This window comes from Serinus canaria, chromosome 5 (genome assembly GCF_022539315.1).
Source record: "Serinus canaria isolate serCan28SL12 chromosome 5, serCan2020, whole genome shotgun sequence".
Classification (NCBI taxonomy): domain Eukaryota; kingdom Metazoa; phylum Chordata; class Aves; order Passeriformes; family Fringillidae; genus Serinus; species Serinus canaria.
In genome coordinates, this window is record NC_066319.1 from 51,473,270 (window position 1) to 51,494,348 (window position 21,079).

The following is a 21,079-nucleotide window of genomic DNA, read 5'->3' on the forward strand; positions in this document are numbered from 1 at the left end:
AAAACACCAGGAAAAGGTGAACTTTTTGTCCGTGAAAACCAAGATTCTAGGAGTGCGTTAAACAGAATAGTAAATGTTTTTAAAGAATGTTCAAATATTTTAATCAAAAGAAACTGGAATCTTATCTTAGTAAATTTGAAGAAGTATTAGCCTATTGACTTAGAGGCGAAGCTGTCCCCGATCCCGCGTTACGGGTGTTTCGTACCAGGCGCTGCATCTCTCTATCGGCAGGGAAAAGTTTTCCGATTTGCTTTTGATTTTGCTGAGGAGTTAAGCGTGTGTTTCCATACGCAGGATGTTCCTCGCCCAGTCCATTGCCTTGCCTACTCCGGCTGCAGGGCATTTGTCTTTATAGGTACTCCAAGCGAGCCTGAATATCAGGTGGCCGGTTAGCTCAGTTGGTTAGAGCGTGGTGCTAATAACGCCAAGGTCGCGGGTTCGATCCCCGTACGGGCCACAACGATATTACCCTTTTTCTCACCTCTTTTTTCGTCTCTCCGATTTGTCTCAGTGTTACCCCCCGGCCTTACGGTTGTGGTGAGACACGGCGTGATCTCTGCACACGGGTACGGCCGGGTGGTGGGATGGGTGTGTGTGGGGTCGCCTACAGCGTGCTCGGGTGACCGCTTCGGACTCTTGTCTGCCGTCCAAACCGTTCTGGGATATCTCCAGTTGAGGAAGACTGCACAATATCTCTGAGCAACCTGTTCCAGTGCTCGGTAACCTGCACAGTTAAGTTCTTCCGCATGTTTAGGTGGAACTTTCTGTGCAGCAGTTGTCTCGTATCCCAGATATTGGCACCTCCGAGAAGAGCGTGGTTCCATTCTCTTGGCACAAGCCCCTTTAGACGTACACAGACACGAGGTCACTTCTGACTCGTCTCTTCTCGAGACTGGAAAGGCGCGACCCCCTCATCCTTTTCTCGTAAGACAGACGCTCCAGTCCGTCAGCGATCCCTCATTGCCCTCCACTGTACCCGTTCTAGGAGCTCCATGTCCCTCTAGTACTGCGACTCGGTACAGACTCAGCTCGAACAGCAGGCAAACCCAATACACGATACCTCTGCCCGCGCGTCCCGCGTCCAGCCCCACCGGGGCCAGGAGCTCCAAGTACACCTCCGCCGGATTTAGCCCGCGCGAGCCGCCGTCGGCGCTGGGCGGCCCCGCCCCGGGGGGCGCGGCGGGCGCTGCCGGGGGCGCCATTGGCCCCGCTGCCGGTGCCCCGCGTATCGCCCGCGCTGCCGACACCGCCGGGGGCAGCCGCCGATGCGGCGCCCGCCCGCCGGCGCCTGCCAAGATGGCGGCTCCCGGGGCGGGGGGCGCCGGGGCGCTGCCGCCCCCTCCGCCCGCTGAGGACGAGCCCCCCGGGACCCGCGGGGCACCCCCCGGCGTGGCGGCAGGGCGAGAGGAGGGCGGCGGCGGTGGCGCGGAGCTGCTGGCGGTGACGGAGGAGCTGGTGCAGAGCTTAGTCGCCCTGGAAGCCGGCGGGGGGGCGGCGAGCGGCACCGTGCTGTACCTGCGAGCGGACGGGAGCGCGGCGGAGGGCGCGGGGCTGAGCGCCGGCGAGCAGCGGCGGCTACTGGAGCGGCTGCTGGAGAGCCCGGGGCCACCCGCACCGCCCCGTCCCGCCGCCGCGCCGCTGGCCCCCGCGGAGCTCCGGCGGGTCATCGAGCAAGTGAGCAAGGCCCAGGAGCAGCTGAAGCCGGCGGCGGCCGCCGCACCCCCGCCGCAGCCCTGCCCCGCGGGCGGCATCATGCAGAACGCCGCCCGGCAGCTTCAGAGCGTGGCCCAGCAGGTCGCCCTGCAGCAGGGCAGGGCCGCGGCCGCCCGCCTCCTCCCGCAGAAGGTAACCCCGGGGGCTGGGGGAGGGAGGCTGCGGCGCTCCGTTGGTGATGAAAGCCACGGCTCCGGCGGGTTTAATCCTTTCTAATATATATATTTTTTTTTTCCGTTCTCCTCAGTCACACCTGTCCTCGGGTGTAGACTTCACTCCCATAGCTCAAAGGCACAGCTTTCAATGTGGTTTAGGAAATCCGTGTTTGAATGTAGCTAATAGCTGGTGTGGTCAGTATTTCGGTCTGACAACACGTGTAGCCCAGAACAGCTTAGAAGAGCTGTTTCTTAGTGGTCAACTGGTGATACACAGGAAGTTACTGCATGCCTCTTGCAGGTGACAGTCCCTGGGCTTTCAACCCACCTTTGGGGTGTAGGTTGTGAAGTGATTGATTTGAACTGAAGCAGAAATTTAGATGAGGCAGAGAAACTGTGAGGGAGATGAACAGTAGCATCTGATTCTGTGAATCATCACCACAAAGTTTTTGTGAACTGAACACACATTATAGTATGTGCTGGACTGGGTATTTGGCCTGTGTCATGTAGCAGGCTGTAGTTTTCCCATTCGTGGGTTTTGCTGAAGGGTATGAACGTGCCTTGGTGATGGCATTGACTCTGCTACTCCAGACAGGCCCACTAGCAAGAAACAAAGCTGTGACATGGCCTCAGAGCAAACTTTACATGCTTTAGTGTAACCGCAGTCACGGCAGAAAATATGCAGGAAAACCCATAGCTTGAAGGAAGGGAATCTGCTTTGATGCATTAAGATGGAAAGTTAATGATGTGCAGCAGTTTCTTCATGCTTTTCTTTAAGGGAATGTGTGTATACTGTATTTGTGTAATTGCAACTCTTCTTTTTTTCCACAAAAGCAGCTGGAAGCCATTTGTGTCCAAGTTCAACCAGGACAGATGAAGGAAACTGAAGGGCCAATGACATCATTGGCACCAATCCAGTCCAAAACTATAACGCTGAGTCAGCCAGTTGGTAGGAAATCTAGCATACCAGGAGTTGGCATTATTAATCCTCAGATAATTAGGATACAGCCTGTTTCAGGAACTGAGCAGCAGCAGCTACTCCTGCATAGTTCTTCTGAGTCTCCGGTTCAGTTGCTTATGCAGAGGCCTTTACCATCTCACGGGTCAGTGTCTGGGGACAAGATTCCCCCATCTAAAATGGTGAATGGACAGAGGGCTTCTTGTGCCCCAGCATCAGCTTCAAGGTCTCCAAAACCTACTGTGGCTGCAGCCAGTTCAGCAAGTACACCAAGCCTTGAAAAAAAGCAAAAGGATGACAAGTTAAAGAAATCCTTGAAGGTGAAAACTCGTTCTGGACGAATTTCACGCCCTCCCAAATACAAAGCTAAAGATTATAAATTCATTAAAATGGAGGATTTGGCTGATGGTCATCAGTCTGATTCTGATGACTACTCTGAGCTGAGTATAGAAGATGATGAAGAAGGAAAGGTGAAGGGAAAGGATGCATTATTCAGTTCTTCAAATTATAATCTGAAACCCAAAACGTTTAAATGTCAGACTTGTGAAAAATCTTACATAGGAAAAGGAGGATTAGCAAGACATTATAAACTTAACCCAGACCATGGACAGCTGGAGCCTTCACCTCAGAAAATACCTCTAAATAAGCCTAATGGAAGTATATTTGTGGAAGAGGAAATGATGAGTCCAGCACATTTGGATTCAATTGCTGTTACTTTAAGTCATGAAAAAGCACTAGCTACCAGTCTGGAAGAAACTGTTGATTTAAAGGCTGGAGAACAGGTAAATTGTTGCTTAGATATCTGTCAATTCTGTGGAAAGCAGAATGGCTGCACAGTCTTGTACTGCTCAGAAATATCCACTGATAGACTACATTAAGCAAATTTCCCATTTAAGTCCTTTAAAAATCAAATTGTCTCTTGCAGTGCTGCAGCAATATTACTCTTGCACAGACACATACAACTAAATGTGCACTGAGTGTTCATTTCTTACCGTTTCTGACATACAGTTTTCACCGTGTCTGCGTAAATGACATTCTTCTCTGCATTTGGATAAGAACACTGTTGTTCAGTTACAGCCTTTAGCATGACAGCAACACATCATCTGCTCTCATTTTCTGTTGCTGAAATAATGTCATCACAGAAGAATCTCTTATTTGGAACTCAACAGTGAACTGCAACTTTTCCTAGAGCAGGTTTTCAAAGTGAGGCTTTGAAACCCTGCACACCAGACACTGGTGAAATTTAAGTCTAGGGTGGAAGCTGCCTCAGCTGCAAATTTATTCCTGTGATGTTCTAAGCTGGTCACTTCAAAGAAAAGTTTCTCTTTTAATATTGAAATGACTCTTAACATTTTGCAGCAAGAGCTGATGCAGCTGCTGGTTAGGAAAAAATACTTGTTTAGATGGACGAATGTCACATTTATTACTTTCTTTGTAATTGTGAAGTTGTTCTCAGGAAAGTGAAAATGTACAGCAAACAAACCTCCCCTCATCCTCTACACTCAGTTATCATCTCTGGAAAAAGAGAATTGCAGAGTACTGAAGTCAGCTCTCTGAATTATTGTAGTTTGATACAGACAGGAAGCCAATCAAGATCCCCATGCTCAACCCCTAATCCTGTGTCAAATATAGAACTAATTTAGTAATTTAATCCCTGGATAGAACTGACATAAATTTGCCATTTATAGAGCTTTCCTAATCAGTAAAGTAGTAGGGAGTTACTGAATGTTGGGATGCAAATGTACAGATTATGCAAAGAAGCCTGATGTAACTCAGTACTATTATAAATTAATTTCTTGAAAGATCTGGAACATTCTTAGAAATTCTAGCTTGGAAAGGGAAGGTGCTTATGTAAGAAGTCACTGCTTTGAACAGGTAAATAGTTTTACACTGAAATGATCATCATAACTTAAACATATAAAAGGTACTTTGACTTTCTGTATGATCTTATAACAGAAGCTGCTTCCTAGCTGTGTTCCTAGGGAAGATGGGATTTTGAAATGTGATAACTGGGCAGTACATTTTGGAATTTAATTACTGGCCTTGTCACTGTTCATGGTGTCAGAGGTTTTGCCTTTCTTATAAAGTCTTCATGCTTTGACATAGTTACAATAAAACTCAGATTATTCTTTGAGTATGTTTTACTGCTAATTAAGTTTTATTTCTACAACCTCTTTATCTAAAGGGGATATATTTTACTTCAAAAATATTAAATGTATTTAACCCACTTAAACCACCTCTTTTATTATGTTTATTTAATCTTTTTATTTTGTATATCTTGTGGTTCAGAAATGCTAACTTTGCAAATAATGGCATATATGTGATGCAAAAGTAATAGTCTTACTCATGTGTTGGATTTATTCCACAACTTTCTTTGCAAGTTATGCTTGTATCCAGCTTTGCATTTTTAATATGCTATTTTTTGTTTGCATAGATTGCAAAGTTAATTTTAAAACTGTCTTCCTCAAAACTGTTTAAAATGGTGAATAAACACTTTTCCTTTTAATTAAGGCATCAGAGTGTGAGGAAAGCAGACACTTGCTGGCAGAACAACCAAATGAAACCAGTTCAGGACGCCGGGGACCTGTAACCCCGAAAGGACCTGGAAGACCCAGACGACCAAAGAGACGTGGTCGACCCAGGATGGGTGGAAGATCCAGGTGTTCTGGAAGGCTTAGCAGACCTGGTCAGTCCCCTTCAAAGTCACTTAGTAGTGTGTCAGCAGAACACAATGTATTCAGAAGAAAAGCTAGGTTAAAAGAGGTATGGTTCTCTTCTGCAATTACTTTGCAAGTATTTTTACCCTGCCCCAGTTCCCACCCCCCCACCACCCTTTTTTTCATTAATCACTTATTTTCAATGAATCATTTTTTTAAAAGTTTGGTTTTTTTGTTTTTTGGTTTTTTTGGGTTTTTTTTTTGCATCCTCATGTATTGACAGGATGAAAGCCTTAGATGGCTTCTGGGAAGAAAACGCTGTCTTTTAAGAAAAAAATACTTCCAGCAGAATACTGGAAAAAGGGGAAATGGGGACTGGGTTTGGAAAGGGACTTCTGACATGTAGATATATTCTTGTTACCCTTTTTCTGGAGAAGGAAAGTTATTAGCTACTACTAGGATCTCCTCCAACACAGTAAAAGAAAATAATGAAAAGAATCCAAAAAAACCAAAACAAACCCACAAAGAAGATCTTGGGGGAGGATAGAATGGGGATTAAAATCCAAGTAACGCAACTTGTTCTTTGTTTTCTGTTTGTTATAGATCCTTTATGGCTACTAAAGCTACCGAGGTTGCTGTTCTTTCTATGAATTGGCAACATCTGTGGGACTGAGTTTTGTCTGTACATGACTAGTAACTATTCTGAGGTTTTGTAACTTACCCCATTTTGGAGTTAGTTTACATCTATTCTTAATGCTGCCGAAACATACAGCATATCTTTAAAAAAAAAAAGTGATATTTTATGTTCTGAAAATGGGGTGCACAATGTGTGGGCTGCTTTTCCTAATAATCTCATTCTGGCTTTTGACAGCTAATACAACAATGTGATAATGAAGACTTAATGGAGCTGGCTCTCCCACGTCTTACAAAGCTTGTTACAGTGTATGAATTCCTCTTGATGAAGGTGAGTTTTTACATAGAAATATTATATTATTTTAGGGATATGTCCATTAGTACACATAAAAGATTCCTTTAGAGACATAACTGAATTTCCTAAATTAATATTGTGCAGCATATAGATGTTCCACACATCACTTCAGTCTCACACAGGCAAAACTCTGGTAGGTCTCAACTCAAAGCCTTGCTTTTTGCTGCCTGGTTCAGTGGCATTTTGAATATTCCATAGTCTTTTGACTTGAATGTTTCTATTTTAAAATGTCAAACAGAACAAAATTGACAGATCTTAATTTGATCTTTTTTTAAAGTATAGGGGAGGAAGAAACAAGCCCTTTTTTATTCCCCTCTTGTTCTAGGTGGAAAAAGGACATCCAGCCAAAGCTTACTTTCCAGATGTGTATAGGGAGTTTGAAGATTTGCATAATATGGTAAAGAAAATGGCTTATGATCACCTCAGTAATTCTGATTCTGTGAATTGCCAACAGCCTGTTGAAATAAAAGATGCTAAGGTAATAAAGCACTCTGTTTGGAACTATGATTGGTTGGTTTGTTTGCTTGTTTTATTTTAGATGCCTTGCATTTTTAATTTTCTCTGATAATTAATTTTCTCATGCAAGTAAATTTATTTGAAAACAACAAGATTTTTAATTAGCAAAAATAGACATTATTGTGAAAAGTCCAACAACTTAGCAAGAAGAAAAAGAAGCCCATAATAAAACTTTAATTCTAGTTTATGTCAGTGGATACAGTTAGAAAGATAAAAAACATTTAAAGCAGTGCTGATACCTACCTTGCATATCTAGAGTAGTATGAAGCTGCATGTTACTGCAAGGTTTATTTAGCATTAACCACTAATCAAAGTACATCCTGATGTTTGATCAGGAAGGGAGGGGAGGGTCTATATTTAAAACGAGTGACCTTGATTTAAAGAGGCAAGTAAAAATTTAATTGCAAAATGAGGACAAACTGAATGCATCTATGCAGTTCACAGTCACATTAACAAACATGAAAGGTAATGACTACACTAATAAAATTGCAAACTTATTTCAGTGACTCCAGATTCATTGTTTATGGAGCTGTATCTGGAAAGACAGATGAACTTGTTTCTTGCTTCTCTTCTGTGTTCATGTGCATTCTTAATACAGAATGATGCTCTTTAAAAAAAGAACCAGACCAAACCAAGCCCCAAAACAACCTAGTCTTGAGAAGCTGGATGGTAGCACACCTATGTAAGGATTAAGCACAGGAATGGAATGTGAGGAAGGGGGAAAATCCTTAACTACGCAGAGATACTCTAAACAGAAAACTTAAATATTTTTATATGGTGGAAAGTCTCAATAATCTTTATTAAACACTGCTCTGAGTAACTGTCCCTGGATTCTATACATAACCATAATTCTTTCAAGTTTGCCTGTTAACAGTCACCTTCAGATGAAGGTCATATGTCAGTGTGAAAGCTGGTAGAAGACATGGGAGTCTAAATACTTGCATTGAGCTGAGGTGATTGTCAGACTAGACATGATGTAGTTCTAGTTCAGTTTTAAGAAAATGAATCTATTTCAGCATGTATGTATTCAGATCTGAGAAGCTAACTTTTACTTTTTTCTTTATATCTGTTTCTGAAGGTTGCTGAATCTCTAGGAATCACAGAAATGCTCAATGGAGAACAGAAGATGCAAGGTGCAGACTCTTATTCACAATGTGTAATTAAAATGGTTAGTGAGCAAGTGCCTGTGGACGTACTGGGACAAAAACGGTTAGCTGAGGTATGGAACACCTTTGTGAAAATTAACAGTGGAACTAAGACCAATTAAAACTTTTAAAAATACATAATTATTCCTTACAAAATCATGCTGGTATGATCTGAGTCATGTTAAAGTAAGGCTTTTGTGGTGTTCAGAAATACTGAAAATACTCTCTGCTGTCTTATCATAGCAGGGCATATAAACTAGCACACTAAGTATGGGCTTTGCTAAGACACTTGGTAGCATTCAGTACAGAGTATCAAAGACTTACAGGTGTTTGATACAGGGACAAAAGAACTTAATTGAGGTGCTGGTAACTGGGGGCTCCACAGATTCCAGCCTGTGTTAGAGGAAATGGCCTAACATGCAGCAGGTTTAGATACTGGAGAAGTGATTGCTATGCTAATTGGGTAGAGGGGCATGAAAACAGGTTATTTCTTTCTGACAAGTCAGTTGATGAGCTTCAGTCTTGTTTATAGCTGTAGCAGAGAGCTGTGTTTTGTCCCCTTGGAGTTTTGGTGAAGTGTGAGGGCTGTGTTTAAATCCTTACCTCTTAGGAAAACCTTTAGTGTAAACCTTGTTTTCAAAGTTCATCAGTTCAGTGCCATGATGTTCCCACAGTTTTCTTTTCCAGTATTGTCAGCTGTTACAGGCTGCAGTTAATCATCTCTTGTATTGACAGAGCTCAGGGGAAGAACTGTTGCCACCAGCCAAAAGGACCAAGTTAGAAGATGTAACAGAAAATGTGAACAATGCTTATGCCAGTCAAGATGAAGTGAAAGAAAGGAGTGGGAATTTGTGTACACTGTTTGGAAAAGATGGTAACTTCCTCAGATTTTCCAGTTCTGTTCATGGAGGAACTGAACAAATCTTTGTTCTTCAAGCTACTCTGGGTTTTGTCTTACAGTTTCATCTCTTAACTTGCTTCCCAGGTCTTTCAAAAGCAGCTGTTTAACTGGAAAGGCCTCATGAAGAGGGAAAAGTTACAGATGATGCAGACAGTAGTAGTGCTGGATGCATGATAATCAGTGATTGATACTACTTATGAGCATAGTAGTGTCCTCTGCTGTGTGCTTCCTGTCTGTCCTGTCCCTCTGAGTGCACAACCTTTGTGTCAGCTGTGGGAGAGCAGAGGAAGCAGAGTGCATGTCCTTCCTCCTGGCCCCAGCCAGCTACCATAGCAGAATTACCAGAGCTTTGTGGAACCTGGGGGAAAGGGAGAGCTGGTGTAGGCTGTTCTGTATCAATCATTGGAATACATCTTGTTTTGGAATTGAGGCATCATTTGGCACCACAGTCTTCAGGTGGTTGCCTTTCTTTTTATTCATTCTTCATGTTTCATCCTGCTGCCCTTCAGATTAGCAGGGCAATAGTGAAAGGAAAGTAAATCTCTAGTAAGATATGTCTATCAGTACTATCCACTTTGTAAATACCTTATTTTGGTGTTGCTCTGAGTGGCTTTGCTTTTGCCCTTTGTATGTCTTTCAGTCAAATGGTTATTTTTGTTTCCCTCCATTAGCTTTTCTTTCTCTGAAAGGCTCTCTGCATGACCATGCTTACTTCTTGCTGCACTATGATTTTCTTCTGGGCTATGAATTTTTAAAATTATATTTTGCTTGCACCTGCTAGTAGGGTATTTGCTAGGCTACAGTGCAAAATGTTAAAAATAGTCCTCTCTGCAGTGTTTAGTCCCTTTTTTGTGCAGTGGTATCTTTCATAACAAAAAAAAAAAAAATCCAAAACCAAACCAACTTACTTGTTCATTTTGACCTTTAATAATAAAGACTGACAGCTCATACTACTGCAGCTTAGAAGTTATTGTCCAACTACTTTCAGGGTTTGGCAGCCTGGTCAGGTCCAGGTCAAGTAACTGGTAGAACACTGCATTTCTTGTGGTTTTGACCTTTTCTGGCACAGGACAAAAGTGTTGCTGGGGCTCTTAGCACAGCTAATTAATATGTAGCAACCTGATGACACGTCCGAGTTCAGGATGAGCTTGATTAGGAATAGAAATGTAAACAGAAGTTTAAATGCTTCTCTCAACTTACTAAAAGTGATCAGGGTGAGCAGTTGACAAGTTTGTGCCTGGTAAAGTCTTTATCTTTTAATGTTACTAGCTGCATGACAGATGGAAGAAAGTTGAGTTTGCCTTTGAGCCCAGGTTGTTTTCAGGATGAACAGAAAAATGCTGCCTCTAAATGTAAGGTCTCTTAATGCAGAAATACTTGATAAACTATCACAATTCAAAAATTCCTTAAATATTTTTATAGTGACTTTCTCATTGGGAAGTTCTGTGAAACTCCTGTAATGTGCTTCAGGTTTGCTAATTTGGGGGAAGCAAAGCAGAGAAGTAGTCTAGCTTTTCCTCCAAAATTACTGCTGAAATATAGGGTTTTTGGCATGCATAATAATAATACTTTTTCCTCCTTTTCAGGTTTTAATCCATTAAATGGAGAAATCCTGCTTTCAGAAGACAGGCATATCACTTGCTGTACAACTGGAAGTACATCATTACAGACAGCAGAGGAACATAATTCACCTGCTGATTCAGGAGTTCAAATCGATGGTGAAAATTCAGGTACCTTCTCCCAGACAGTGGAAATGAGGATAGAGTATCCCCAGCCTGCAGGGATGCAGGGAGTAGGTGTGGCAGGTGAAGGATCTCTGCTGCACTCTGAAGTGGTGCTGCCTGTGGGAGCAGCTGCCTCGGCCGGGCTGGTTCAGACGCGCTTTGTGAGCGGGAGCGTGGTGGGGGCACCGGCAGCTCCTGAGCTCCGCAGCTCCCTGATGGAGCAGGCAGGGGCCAGGCAGAGCACTGGCCTACCAACGAGTGCAGAAAATGGTCACAGTCCAAAATATCATCAACTGCAAGAAGAAAACCTGAATTTTGCAATTAAAGAACGTTCTGAGCAACTCCATAATGCTGATATGACTGATGAGATACAGGAACTTGAGAAGGTTTTTTCAACAAACGTTGTGCCAATAGACTACCCCCAGAGTGCTCAGGCTGAGGTGCACCAGAACACTGGCCAGGGAGCCTCCCTGTCTGCACATGGGAACCAGGAAAATGCTTTCAAACATGAGAGTGAATATTCTTGTGGGACAGAGGAAGCACAAGAGCTGGCAAATACAGTTACTGTAGATGAAACTGTAGCTTTTGAGATTTCTGATGAGAGCCATGATTTTTTGTCTCAGGGACACGAACAGATTTTTATTCAGACTTCAGATGGGTTTATCTTGTCTCATCCAGAAACTGCTGTTTTGTCTCAGGCAGAAGGCATCGTCATTGTGACTGATTCCAATGGTACTACAATGCACATTCGCACACCCGAAGGGATACCTTTGGAAACAGTGGAAGCACTACTGGCAATGGAAGCAGGTGGCCAAAGTGAAGATATTTTGCTCTCACAAAGTGAATTGGAGCCATAAATTAGAAAACCTTATAAGCTTTCTTCTGGAACAGACTGATTATAAAATGTATATTTTTCTAATGTGAATACTGAGATAATTGAAATTTAACTTATTTGTAAACTGTTTCTATGCCCTGTACTTTTTATAACTTATGTTTATATAAATTTAGCAGCATTGCAACCAAAAATTCTAGAATTAACATTGTTCTATTTGCTTTATATGTTGGGGATGGGTGGAAAGTGGAAATCTTGTCAACCCTAAAACTTGCACTGTTCCCTTTTGTTAGGTAATTCCTTTTCTCTCTAGCCATCTAAAAATGCAGTAAGTTGTACTGCTGTTCAGCAGTGATGTGCTGTGTACTGGCAAGCTGTATATGGGTACAATAAAAGCTATATTAAAAATGTGCATTTTCTGTGCCACTGAGATTACAAAACACTGTTATTGTGCTTTTTAAAAGCTGTCTTGAATATTCATTAGCATCTAGACTTGATGCACATAAATCTGCCTGGAAAAATGAGCAGGTTTAAGTATAATCCACAAACTTGTGCATTCTGGGAATAATGTGACAGCCTAGCTGATCCTTACTGAAATAAGCATTCACTGAGTTGAGACAAAAATAGCCTCAAACAAGATCTGATTTGTACTGAATTGGAAATGTATTTAAGTTGCTTGTCTAATGTTCAGGCACACCTTTAAAAATCGCTGTTACGTAGACATAAACGGGAAAGTGCAAAAGCAGTGATCTGATTTTCCTTAATGAGGTACCAAATTCTTTTTTTTAGCTTTAGTCTGTCATGGCTATTTTTGTTAGAGTGGTATTACACTTTTTTCCCCCTTTCAGATGGTGCATCCTTTGAGTTCTACACTTTGACCTTTCCAGTAACTCCACACTACCTTGTACTGTTTAATCACAATACAGAGGGACTGTTGCTCTAGGCAGGGAGATAACTTGGCAAATTACTTGAATTTTTACCATACTTTCAATATGATCCTTAGATCAGATTATATTTTTATGGAGACCTCCTACCAGCACCTTGTCCAGGGCACTGTCTTTTCTTTCAAGAAGTTTAGCATGTGAAAAAGAACAGCATTAAATGAGCAGACATGACTGAAAAGTGGTAACATATCCTTAAAATGTGTGTATCACCTCATTATGCAACTACTGAGACAATCAGACATCTGCAAGGACAGGAGAATTGTTCTTAAATTGAGTATGAATACTGATATTTTTTTTTCATGGTATTATTACCACTAAGAAAAACACTAAAATTGAATCTAAACAGAAGACAATTTACAGATTAAATACACTGCCCTACTATGTCCCTTTAAACATAGTATGCTTTTTTGCTTGGTGGGTTTTTTTTGTGGTTGCTTAAGTAGTAGATTAATTTGATTATCCAAAATGATGTCTTTTATGAGTAGTTGTGAAAGATACTGTACATTAATGAGTTATTAATGAGTTACTATTTGGTTTGGGTTTTTTCCCCCCCTTTTTAGGAGGTGGTAATTGCCAGAGGCTACAGACCTACCTTGTAAGTGAAGGTAGCATACAAAGCAAAGTTCTGCTGGTCTTTCAAAGTCTTTCATTGCAGTGAGCAGTTCCTTATGATACTCTTTTGTACTGTCTAATAATTATATTTGAGAGCTACAAATATAACAATCAACTGCTTAGAGCTAGAATGACAAAACATCTCTGCAATGATTTTGCAGTAATCTTCCAATGCCCAACAACAGCCAATAAGCAAGAGGGTCTGTGAATATGAAGACCCCTTCCTGAACAGCCTTTTTCCTCTTAAGAAATGAGAACAAACCACAATTTCCACCTGTGGAGAAAACGAAAACTTGCTTCAATTTTGCCTTCCCTATCAATTTGCACATGCTGGGAAATATAATACACCTACTCTCATCTTAAAAGAACAGTTCTATATGTGAATCAATCTTTTCTCCTTGGAAAATATTTTTGAAGTACTGAGATGTTTCCATAGTGACACAGCTCTGGTCCAACTCAGATGAATTAAGGTGGCTGTTAATCTAAGTGGAACACTTCCACTGAAAAAATAACAAAACCCAACAGAGCTGTTCCTAACTTTATTCTCCTTGAGCTACAGCAGAATTTCTTTTTAGATGCTGGAATTGTGGGCTGAGAATAGAACTCTTATTAGCTGCCAGAAACAACCTCATTGTTCAACAGAACAACTTTTCAAGACAACTTTTGTTGAAAAAGTCTGTCATTTCTGTCTGTCCTGTTACTTCAGGAAACTGATGTATTTCCCTTACTAAGCCCAAGGTTTCAGCCTGGAGCTAATTAGGTAAGTGACCTTGCTTTTCCTATCAGTACAGAGGGACAGACGCACCTTCAAACCAAAACCACTTGACATCAGTACCAGTAACCCAAGGAAAAACTCACTGAGCCCTATGACAGGGAGCAAACAAGATCTTGCCTTTAGTCAAGGCGAGCAGCCTTGACTAAAGGCAAGATCCTTTTTGCTCCAGCCTTTCATGAAACATCTCTTACCAAAGAGCAAGATCCTTTTTGCTCCAGCCTTTCATGAAACATCTCTTACCATGGAGCAAGATCCTGTTTGCTCCAGCCTTTCATGAAACATCTCTTACCAAAGAAAAAAAACAGTTAAAATTAATTAAAAGGGACAAGATCTTATTATATAATGACTGTAGAGTGCTGAGTTGTACAAAACCTTCCCTGGGTGCTGGTTCAGGCTTGATGACTCTTTGAGGGTGATGTAACCAACAACACCAGAATCAAAACCAAACCAGAATTTATACTATTGTCTGCAGCAGCATTTCAAAATCACATACCAAACTACGTGGATCCTTTTGGATTCTTCTTTTCGTGTTTTCCTTTCCTCCTTTTTGTACTAATAAATCAAGTACAAAAATATTTGCACTGTTAATTCATGCAAAAAAAAAAAAAAAAACCCCATGGATGTTCAAGAAGTGCTGAATTTCTGTGGCAAAAGGGACTGTGTGGGTACTTTAGGCTGTCCAGACTTGGGAGGAAGTAACATTTTTTTGCTGCAGATTGTGAATGCATTGAATCCCCCAGACTACCAAGCAGTGCTTAGCTCTTTCTGAGTACAGAGGACGTAGCTTCCTACCTGTAGCCTCTGTGTTGCCCTTAAAATAGATAAAAACAACCAAAACAAGATTGTCCTATGCAGAAAAAGGAGTATCAGCGGAGACAAAGTAAGGAATATGAATAGAGAAAAATAGTTTTAATAAGTTTTACAAAAAATCAACTTACTTGGTAAGCCTTTCAATATGCCAGTTCAGTTTCATATAAGCATCACTAGAAGCCAGCCATGTAACCTTTGGAATTCTAGCACTGCCTGTGTCCTGTTTCCAGCAGCATGGCTTCAAGCAGCAGCATGCTGCTGTTCTCAATGTAAGGCTGGTAGAGCCACGATGATAAATACACCATCATCAGATCCTGGTCAGCAGAATGAGCAATGTCTTGTACAATTGTTTGCTTGAGTTGTAGCTCCTTCTTGTACATTTCAGATAGCTTCAGAGAAACCTCATCTGAAATTTGATTGAAAAACCAAGCACATTGACCAGAACATTTCAGCAATTCTCTAAAAGCTAAATTATACTTGTAATATGTGGATCATAAAAAACCCTACCTTACATAAGCTATTCCCCAAATTTAGCCATCTTTTTTTTACAGCATTAATGATGTTTTTACATTAGAATATAAAATGCCAAACAATTTCCTCAGCTTTGGGATGTATTTTACACACTGCTGATTTTGACATAAGTCCACATTTAATTATAGAATAAGCAGTGGTATTGGGTCTCAGGACACACTGTAAAATAATCAGTTACAGCTATTCCTCAAATAACTGAAATTTGATTTTAAAACTTGGTAATGCTATCCTGAAATACAAACTTCACATTTTAGAGTCGCTCTTGATTTTAGCTGATCTTAAGGATGCCCTCACATGCTGTGAAGCACTTCAGTAATGCATGATCACCAATAAGTAATACCAATAGTGAAAAGCAACAGTAAAAAAACCCCAACAGACCAAAACTGAAGCATTTATTGTAAAAACTGTTACTAGTTATGTTAGTAAAACTGGTAGGGGGGTTAAAATGCATCTGTAATCTTTCATTGTTTGAATTCCTAAAAAATAATCACACAAAGTATTTTTAAAGAGAGACTGATCTTGTGCTTCTAACTTAGTCTGAACTACCACTGCCTTCAGAAGGATTTAGTCTTTCATGGAGTAGACAGCATCACTAAATGATTCAGTCACAATAGGTGTTTTGACAGCAGTTGTCTTTGTCATTCTGGTTCTTTGAGGCTGGCAGAAACTAATACATTAAGATTCCTGCTAAACTGTTGTATTGAATTAAGAGGCAGAGCTTCACAGAGGTATGATTTTCACAAAGAAGGCAGTTGGTTTCCATGCAATCAGGTTTTTCTTCAGTTCAGACAGTTTTAAAACTGGGGTAATACCAGTTGGGAGGCAGTACCTTTTGCCATCAAGTGAACGCTAAAAGAATTAATATTAACAGTAGAGTGTAACATTTCTTTACTTGTCTTGGTTGACACTGAGATCAGAGGTATTTTTCTTTGGCTGCTTGAGAATTAACTGAGGTATAGCTTGCTTTTGCATTCAAGGATTTAATTTCAATGTCAAGTAACAAGTCAAGTAGTTAAGCCTGCAGTTTAACACCAGCAAGCTGCAAATTCATCTCTGCCTGCAGAGGATGTGACTGTTGCAGCCTGGACACTGTAAGCTGCTGACAAATTTAGTTCTATGCTGTAATTGTTGCATGTCAGACAATGCTTGGCAGTCATCAGCAGTAACCCTAAACCAAGTGATGCATTCATGTGTTTATTGATTAGTCAATTGTAAAGGAGACAGCACTCTCTCCCTCTCAGGCAAGACATCCAGATAAGAGGGCTTATTTTTCAGTCATAAATTGGATGACACTGATGACACAATGTAATTAGCTAAGGTAATCAATATTTTACTTACAGAAATATGGTGTGGGCCATGTATGAAAGAAGGGAGCCTTGCAATTCCCAGCTCCGTGGTGGAATGTTTCCAAGTCACAGATTGCTTTAGTAGTTGAAGTAAGCTTTTCCATTTTCAGTTGTATTTTTGTCTGAAAATGATGAACAAGGAATGTTAATGAATATCTCAGGAATATTAGGCTACCATAATCTTAAGTATTTTTTTGAAAACACACTATTTATGAAGGCTATTTAATATTGACATTTCTAACTCACATTTTTTCAACTCCAGACAGGAATCAAAACTGGTATCTATATAAAGACTTAATGTGAGATACCTGGAAATTTTGAACACTGCAGATATGACTCTGTTTTGGACATTCTTTTATTTCCCACATGTAGAAATATACTAAAGCCCTCTCACTTTTTCACCTCAGCAACACAGAGGCTACCTGTAGGAGGCTAATTTAGCACTGGGGAAAAACATCACACCAGAACAGCACAAGCCCTATCAAGATCTTTTTGTACATTACCATATCAAGATGACTTAAATTTCAAAAGATCAGCAGCAGGTGAGAAAAGCAGCTCAAGCTACTACTGACAACATATCTAGGGTGATCTAACAGCTTGCTTCAAAAAATAGGTCATTCCATCCACTTCCTTCATGTTCATCTGACTTTGTGCATTTAGGTATGAATATTTACACCAAAATGAAGCTTGCAGGCAGTATCTTTAGATCAGGCAGCTAAACCACAGACACATCTATGAACCTGTAAGCTCATATAAACTCCTAAGAAATGAAAAATAAATTAGGTCATAGTAGCTATGTTTAGTATCCAATCTAATACTGACTGCTTAGACTCCTGTTTCTCAGGAAGAGTAGAAACTTTATCAATGCATTTGTAGTCTGAATACAAGAGTACATGAAGGAAAAAAAAAATCCCCAAACATTTTCCCCATAGAAAAAAATCTGAGGGAAACCTAGCCAGTTTCCTGCTTTTTCTAAATACTGGAGGTCTGTATCCTATTTATAAAAAAAATAGATCTACAATTCTTTTAATGGGCCTCCACTTTGGCAAAAGGCTGTAAGAGTTATTTTTAATAAGAATTTTAAATTACAGTATCTGGCAGAAAAAAATGGTTTGCTTCCTGTCAAACTGACAGTTGACATCAATTCCTTAGCAAGGTATCCAGAAAAAATATTGGGTTACATAATTATCTTACTCCACTCTCCAGAGAAGATCTGTACAGCAAATACAGGTAGGAAGGCTAAAAATATGACTGCATTATGTCTGATCAAAGACAGCTGCAAGGATATGGAGGCAGGTAGAGCACTGCTTTATGCTTTGCTGTTTCTTTTATTCTAAACAGAGGGAATATCCAGGTTAAGAAACAGAAAACAGGTGCAGCTGTGGAATGCATTCATTGTACACTTTGTTTCCACATCACTTTATAAAGGGGGGAGTGGAACTATAAGCTGACAGAAGATAAAAAACCAACTTTGAAGTTTACCAATCAATCAAATAAATGGTGCACTCTGGATTTATAGTTATTTAGATTTGAAGCCAAAGAAATACGAATAAAAATCCCAATTTTCTGCCTACAATAAATACTTCAGGACATTTCCTTGTTACTTGAGCACGCTTGGAATTGATTCATATTTACTAGTCTGAAAAATGAGTATTACCATATGCTTTAAGGTCTCAAGTAATTCTGCACAGCAATTGTCCAGCTCTTCATTGTATTTTGGGGTGGACTTTTCAGGTTCTGTGGCACTGTTATCACATGCTATCTCCAGTTTGTTGTCTTGAAATCTAAAATAGAAACATGAGGCAGCGTAAACAACTACATATAGGTTTACCTGAGCAGTGCAGATTTAAAATCTTTGTGGTTTGACCCTACAAAATCTCTCACTCACAGGCTGTTCACGAGAATTCCAACATAAAAATAATAGCACAAAGCATAGCTGGCCATGTGGGCAAATGGGGCTAGTACCACAATCTTCAGAGAAAAACAGAACCACTGTACCTTAGAACACGTGCTTGAAAAAACACTTGCAGGTGTTAAGATAACACCTTTTCCCTCTTTACCTTGCCCCTGTGCTGGAGGTTGTACTCTTGCCCCTGTGCTGGAGGTTGTACTCCCATCACCAACAAGGTATGCCCAGGCTTCAGCTCCTGCACAGGACAATCTGGTGCCTCACCCACCACAAGCTCACCTTTGTGCAAATTTAAGCCAAGACATTTATCTGTGACCCCAGAGCAGCCAGTGTGCAGACACCTGCCCTGCCTGGCAGACTTTCCCACACCAGCTGTAAACTTAGACTGGAGAGAGAGCTGCTAAAGAGCAAAAGCAACATCTGGCACCCTTACAGCAAAATATTCCTCAGCTTGTACCTGTCAGAACCCTGTCAGACAGACCCTCTTCAGCTGTCAAGAATCTGGAGAAGCTGCTCACAGCCCTGTTAGTTAAGGTTTTTTCATTACAGCATGAAAATAAAAGCTCTGCCAAAGTGGGGCTCTTTTCAGTTTTTCTGTGGATTTTTTTTAATGGTGGTTGTGGTGTGGTATTTTTGTTGATTCTTTGTTGGTTTTGTTTCAAGTTATCACCAAAAAGTTAAAACTTTTTGTCTGTACAAATCACTGATTCTTCCTTAAAGTCTTCTGAACTTTTGACTTGACTTTTTTTACACCTCACTGTAAAACATGCAAGAGAATAAAGGAACTCACATAGGCTGAGATTTATAGAATTAGATTTTAACTTGGTACATTATGAAAGTATTTAAAATATGTTACACTTGACTATGAAAAAATAAACATTTCCCATTTCTTGCAAATATCATTACTATATGAGACATTATTTGAATGTAAATAGTTTATGTAACCAAAAAAATGCAACTGCTGAGTTTGATCTAAGAGCTAGCTTATCCATTGTGACATATTCTTTTCCCATCCCCCAAAAGAACTTTCTAGTGAAGAAAGCAGATTAATCTCTCAATAAAAGCAATCTTTATGCTATCTTTATTCGTGTGTATTAGCATACTTACTGCTCACTGATCTTCATGTTGACTATTTTGTTTGCTGTAGTAAATCCATTATCATTCAGTCTCTCCCATTTCATCATTAAATTATGCCAGTCTGCTGCATTATCTTTAATTTTTCTTGCACTGACAGATAAAACAGGCCTTCTTGGAGTACTATCAGAAGGACTTTTTGCTGTATGAGAAAATAAAGATATTAAAGCCATTTAAAGCATACAGAAACAAATCAGTGTCCACCAACTATTTGTGTGAGGGATTTCCTTTCTTTACTGGTAAATATTGATTAAAATAAAATGGAATTTACATTAACTGTCTTTGGTCATGAAATCTAATTCCTCATCTCTTGCTATCTGCAAGAAAACCATGTTATTAAACAAGTGGAAGCACATTCTGAGCTGTGCAGTTGCAGCACAGACAGCAGTGGCTTTGTAGTGCTGGCAGATCTAGCAGTCTTCTGACATCAAATGACAGTCAGTTGCCAAAGCAGTGCATGACAGAGAGAAATCACGGCAGCAATGGCATGTATGCAGTGCTCATGCCATGAATGTCAGAATTAATTCACAGCAACATGTGAGCTCCTAGAGTTTGGGGAAAGGCTGAGTCCTGCTGAAGGTGGTGGGTGCTTTACTGCTGAGCACAAAGCCTTCGTTTCATGGTGTCTCCTTGGAGGGCAGACAGCTGTAAGAACCCTCTGCTGCTCCTCTGATCAAAAAGCAGCCCCACCTTTGCACCTCAGGCCCTGCCCTGGCAGCCAAAGCAGGGCTCAAAGCCAAGCCAAATGTCCTGCCTGAATGTTTGCTGGCTTCAACTTTTATCCACAGAGACACCTAAAAAGAGTTCATCACATCGAAAGATATAAAGTCCACACAAAATCACAGAATGGGTCAGTTTGGGAGTGGCGCCACTGGGTCAGCTGGTCCAACCACCCTGCCCAAGCCGGGCCATCCCAGGGCACACGGCACAGGACTGCGTCCAGACGGTTCTCCAGGGATAACCGGCTATCTCCAGGGAAGGAGACTCCACAACCTCTCTGGCTCATCTGTTCCAGGGCTCGGTCACTGCACAGTGAAGTTCTTCCTCATGTTCATCATTCCTGTGCATCAGTTTCTGCCCATTACCTCTTGTCCTGTTGGTTGGCACACCGAGAAGAGCCTGGCTCAATTCTCTTGACACCCACCCTTTAGATACTTATAGAGAGACGTGGTAAAACACATGGGGCCCTCCGTTCCACACGAGCGAGGTGCTAGACACGGTGCACACCGGGCCTTGACAGCAGCAGCCCGGCGGGCTGGCAGACCACCACGGGCACTTTAAACCTCCTGAGTTTGCTGAGAAAACGCCTGGACCCCACCTCTGGCCGTCCCCTGCTACTCCCGCGTTCACTCCCTGCAGCTCCCCCCCTCACTCACCCGCCATGGCGACCCCGCCGCCCCGCGGAAGTTCGCTCACGTCCGGCCCCGCC

General features: G+C 41.3%; 2 protein-coding genes and 1 non-coding gene across 5 annotated transcripts; 2 read left to right on the forward strand and 1 right to left on the reverse strand.

Moving 5' to 3' along the window:
• The first annotated feature begins 383 nt into the window (after positions 1-383).
• TRNAI-AAU (transfer RNA isoleucine (anticodon AAU)) lies at positions 384-457 on the forward strand. Its single transcript has one exon. It is a non-coding gene; the product is annotated as a tRNA-Ile (tRNA).
• Positions 458-1,281: 824 nt separating this feature from the next.
• Positions 1,282-12,001, forward strand: ZNF839 (zinc finger protein 839). Of its 2 annotated transcripts, none has more exons than XM_030239688.2 (8): positions 1,282-1,845; positions 2,703-3,608; positions 5,338-5,589; positions 6,355-6,447; positions 6,797-6,949; positions 8,066-8,206; positions 8,868-9,006; positions 10,620-12,001. In XM_030239688.2, exons 1-8 carry the CDS (start codon positions 1,297-1,299, stop codon positions 11,612-11,614), a joined length of 3,228 nt encoding a protein of 1,075 aa, XP_030095548.2. In that variant the 5' UTR covers positions 1,282-1,296; the 3' UTR covers positions 11,615-12,001. The 2 variants fall into 2 exon arrangements, with proteins under 2 accessions (XP_030095548.2, XP_030095549.2); XM_030239689.2 differs by having other exon boundaries at positions 2,706-3,608.
• CINP (cyclin dependent kinase 2 interacting protein) lies at positions 2,966-21,071 on the reverse strand. Of its 2 annotated transcripts, XR_625079.4 has the most exons (6): positions 21,027-21,071; positions 19,624-19,792; positions 18,265-18,391; positions 16,600-16,729; positions 14,859-15,136; positions 2,966-3,101 (listed from the first exon to the last, which is right to left on the reverse strand). XR_625079.4 is itself a non-coding variant. In XM_009101736.3 (5 exons), the coding sequence occupies exons 1-5, from the start codon at positions 21,031-21,033 to the stop codon at positions 14,934-14,936; spliced, it is 636 nt and encodes a 211-aa protein (XP_009099984.2). In that variant the 5' UTR covers positions 21,034-21,071; the 3' UTR covers positions 14,802-14,933. The 2 variants fall into 2 exon arrangements, 1 of the variants encoding a protein (XP_009099984.2); XM_009101736.3 differs by lacking the exon at positions 2,966-3,101 and having other exon boundaries at positions 14,802-15,136.
• Positions 21,072-21,079: the final 8 nt, after the last annotated feature.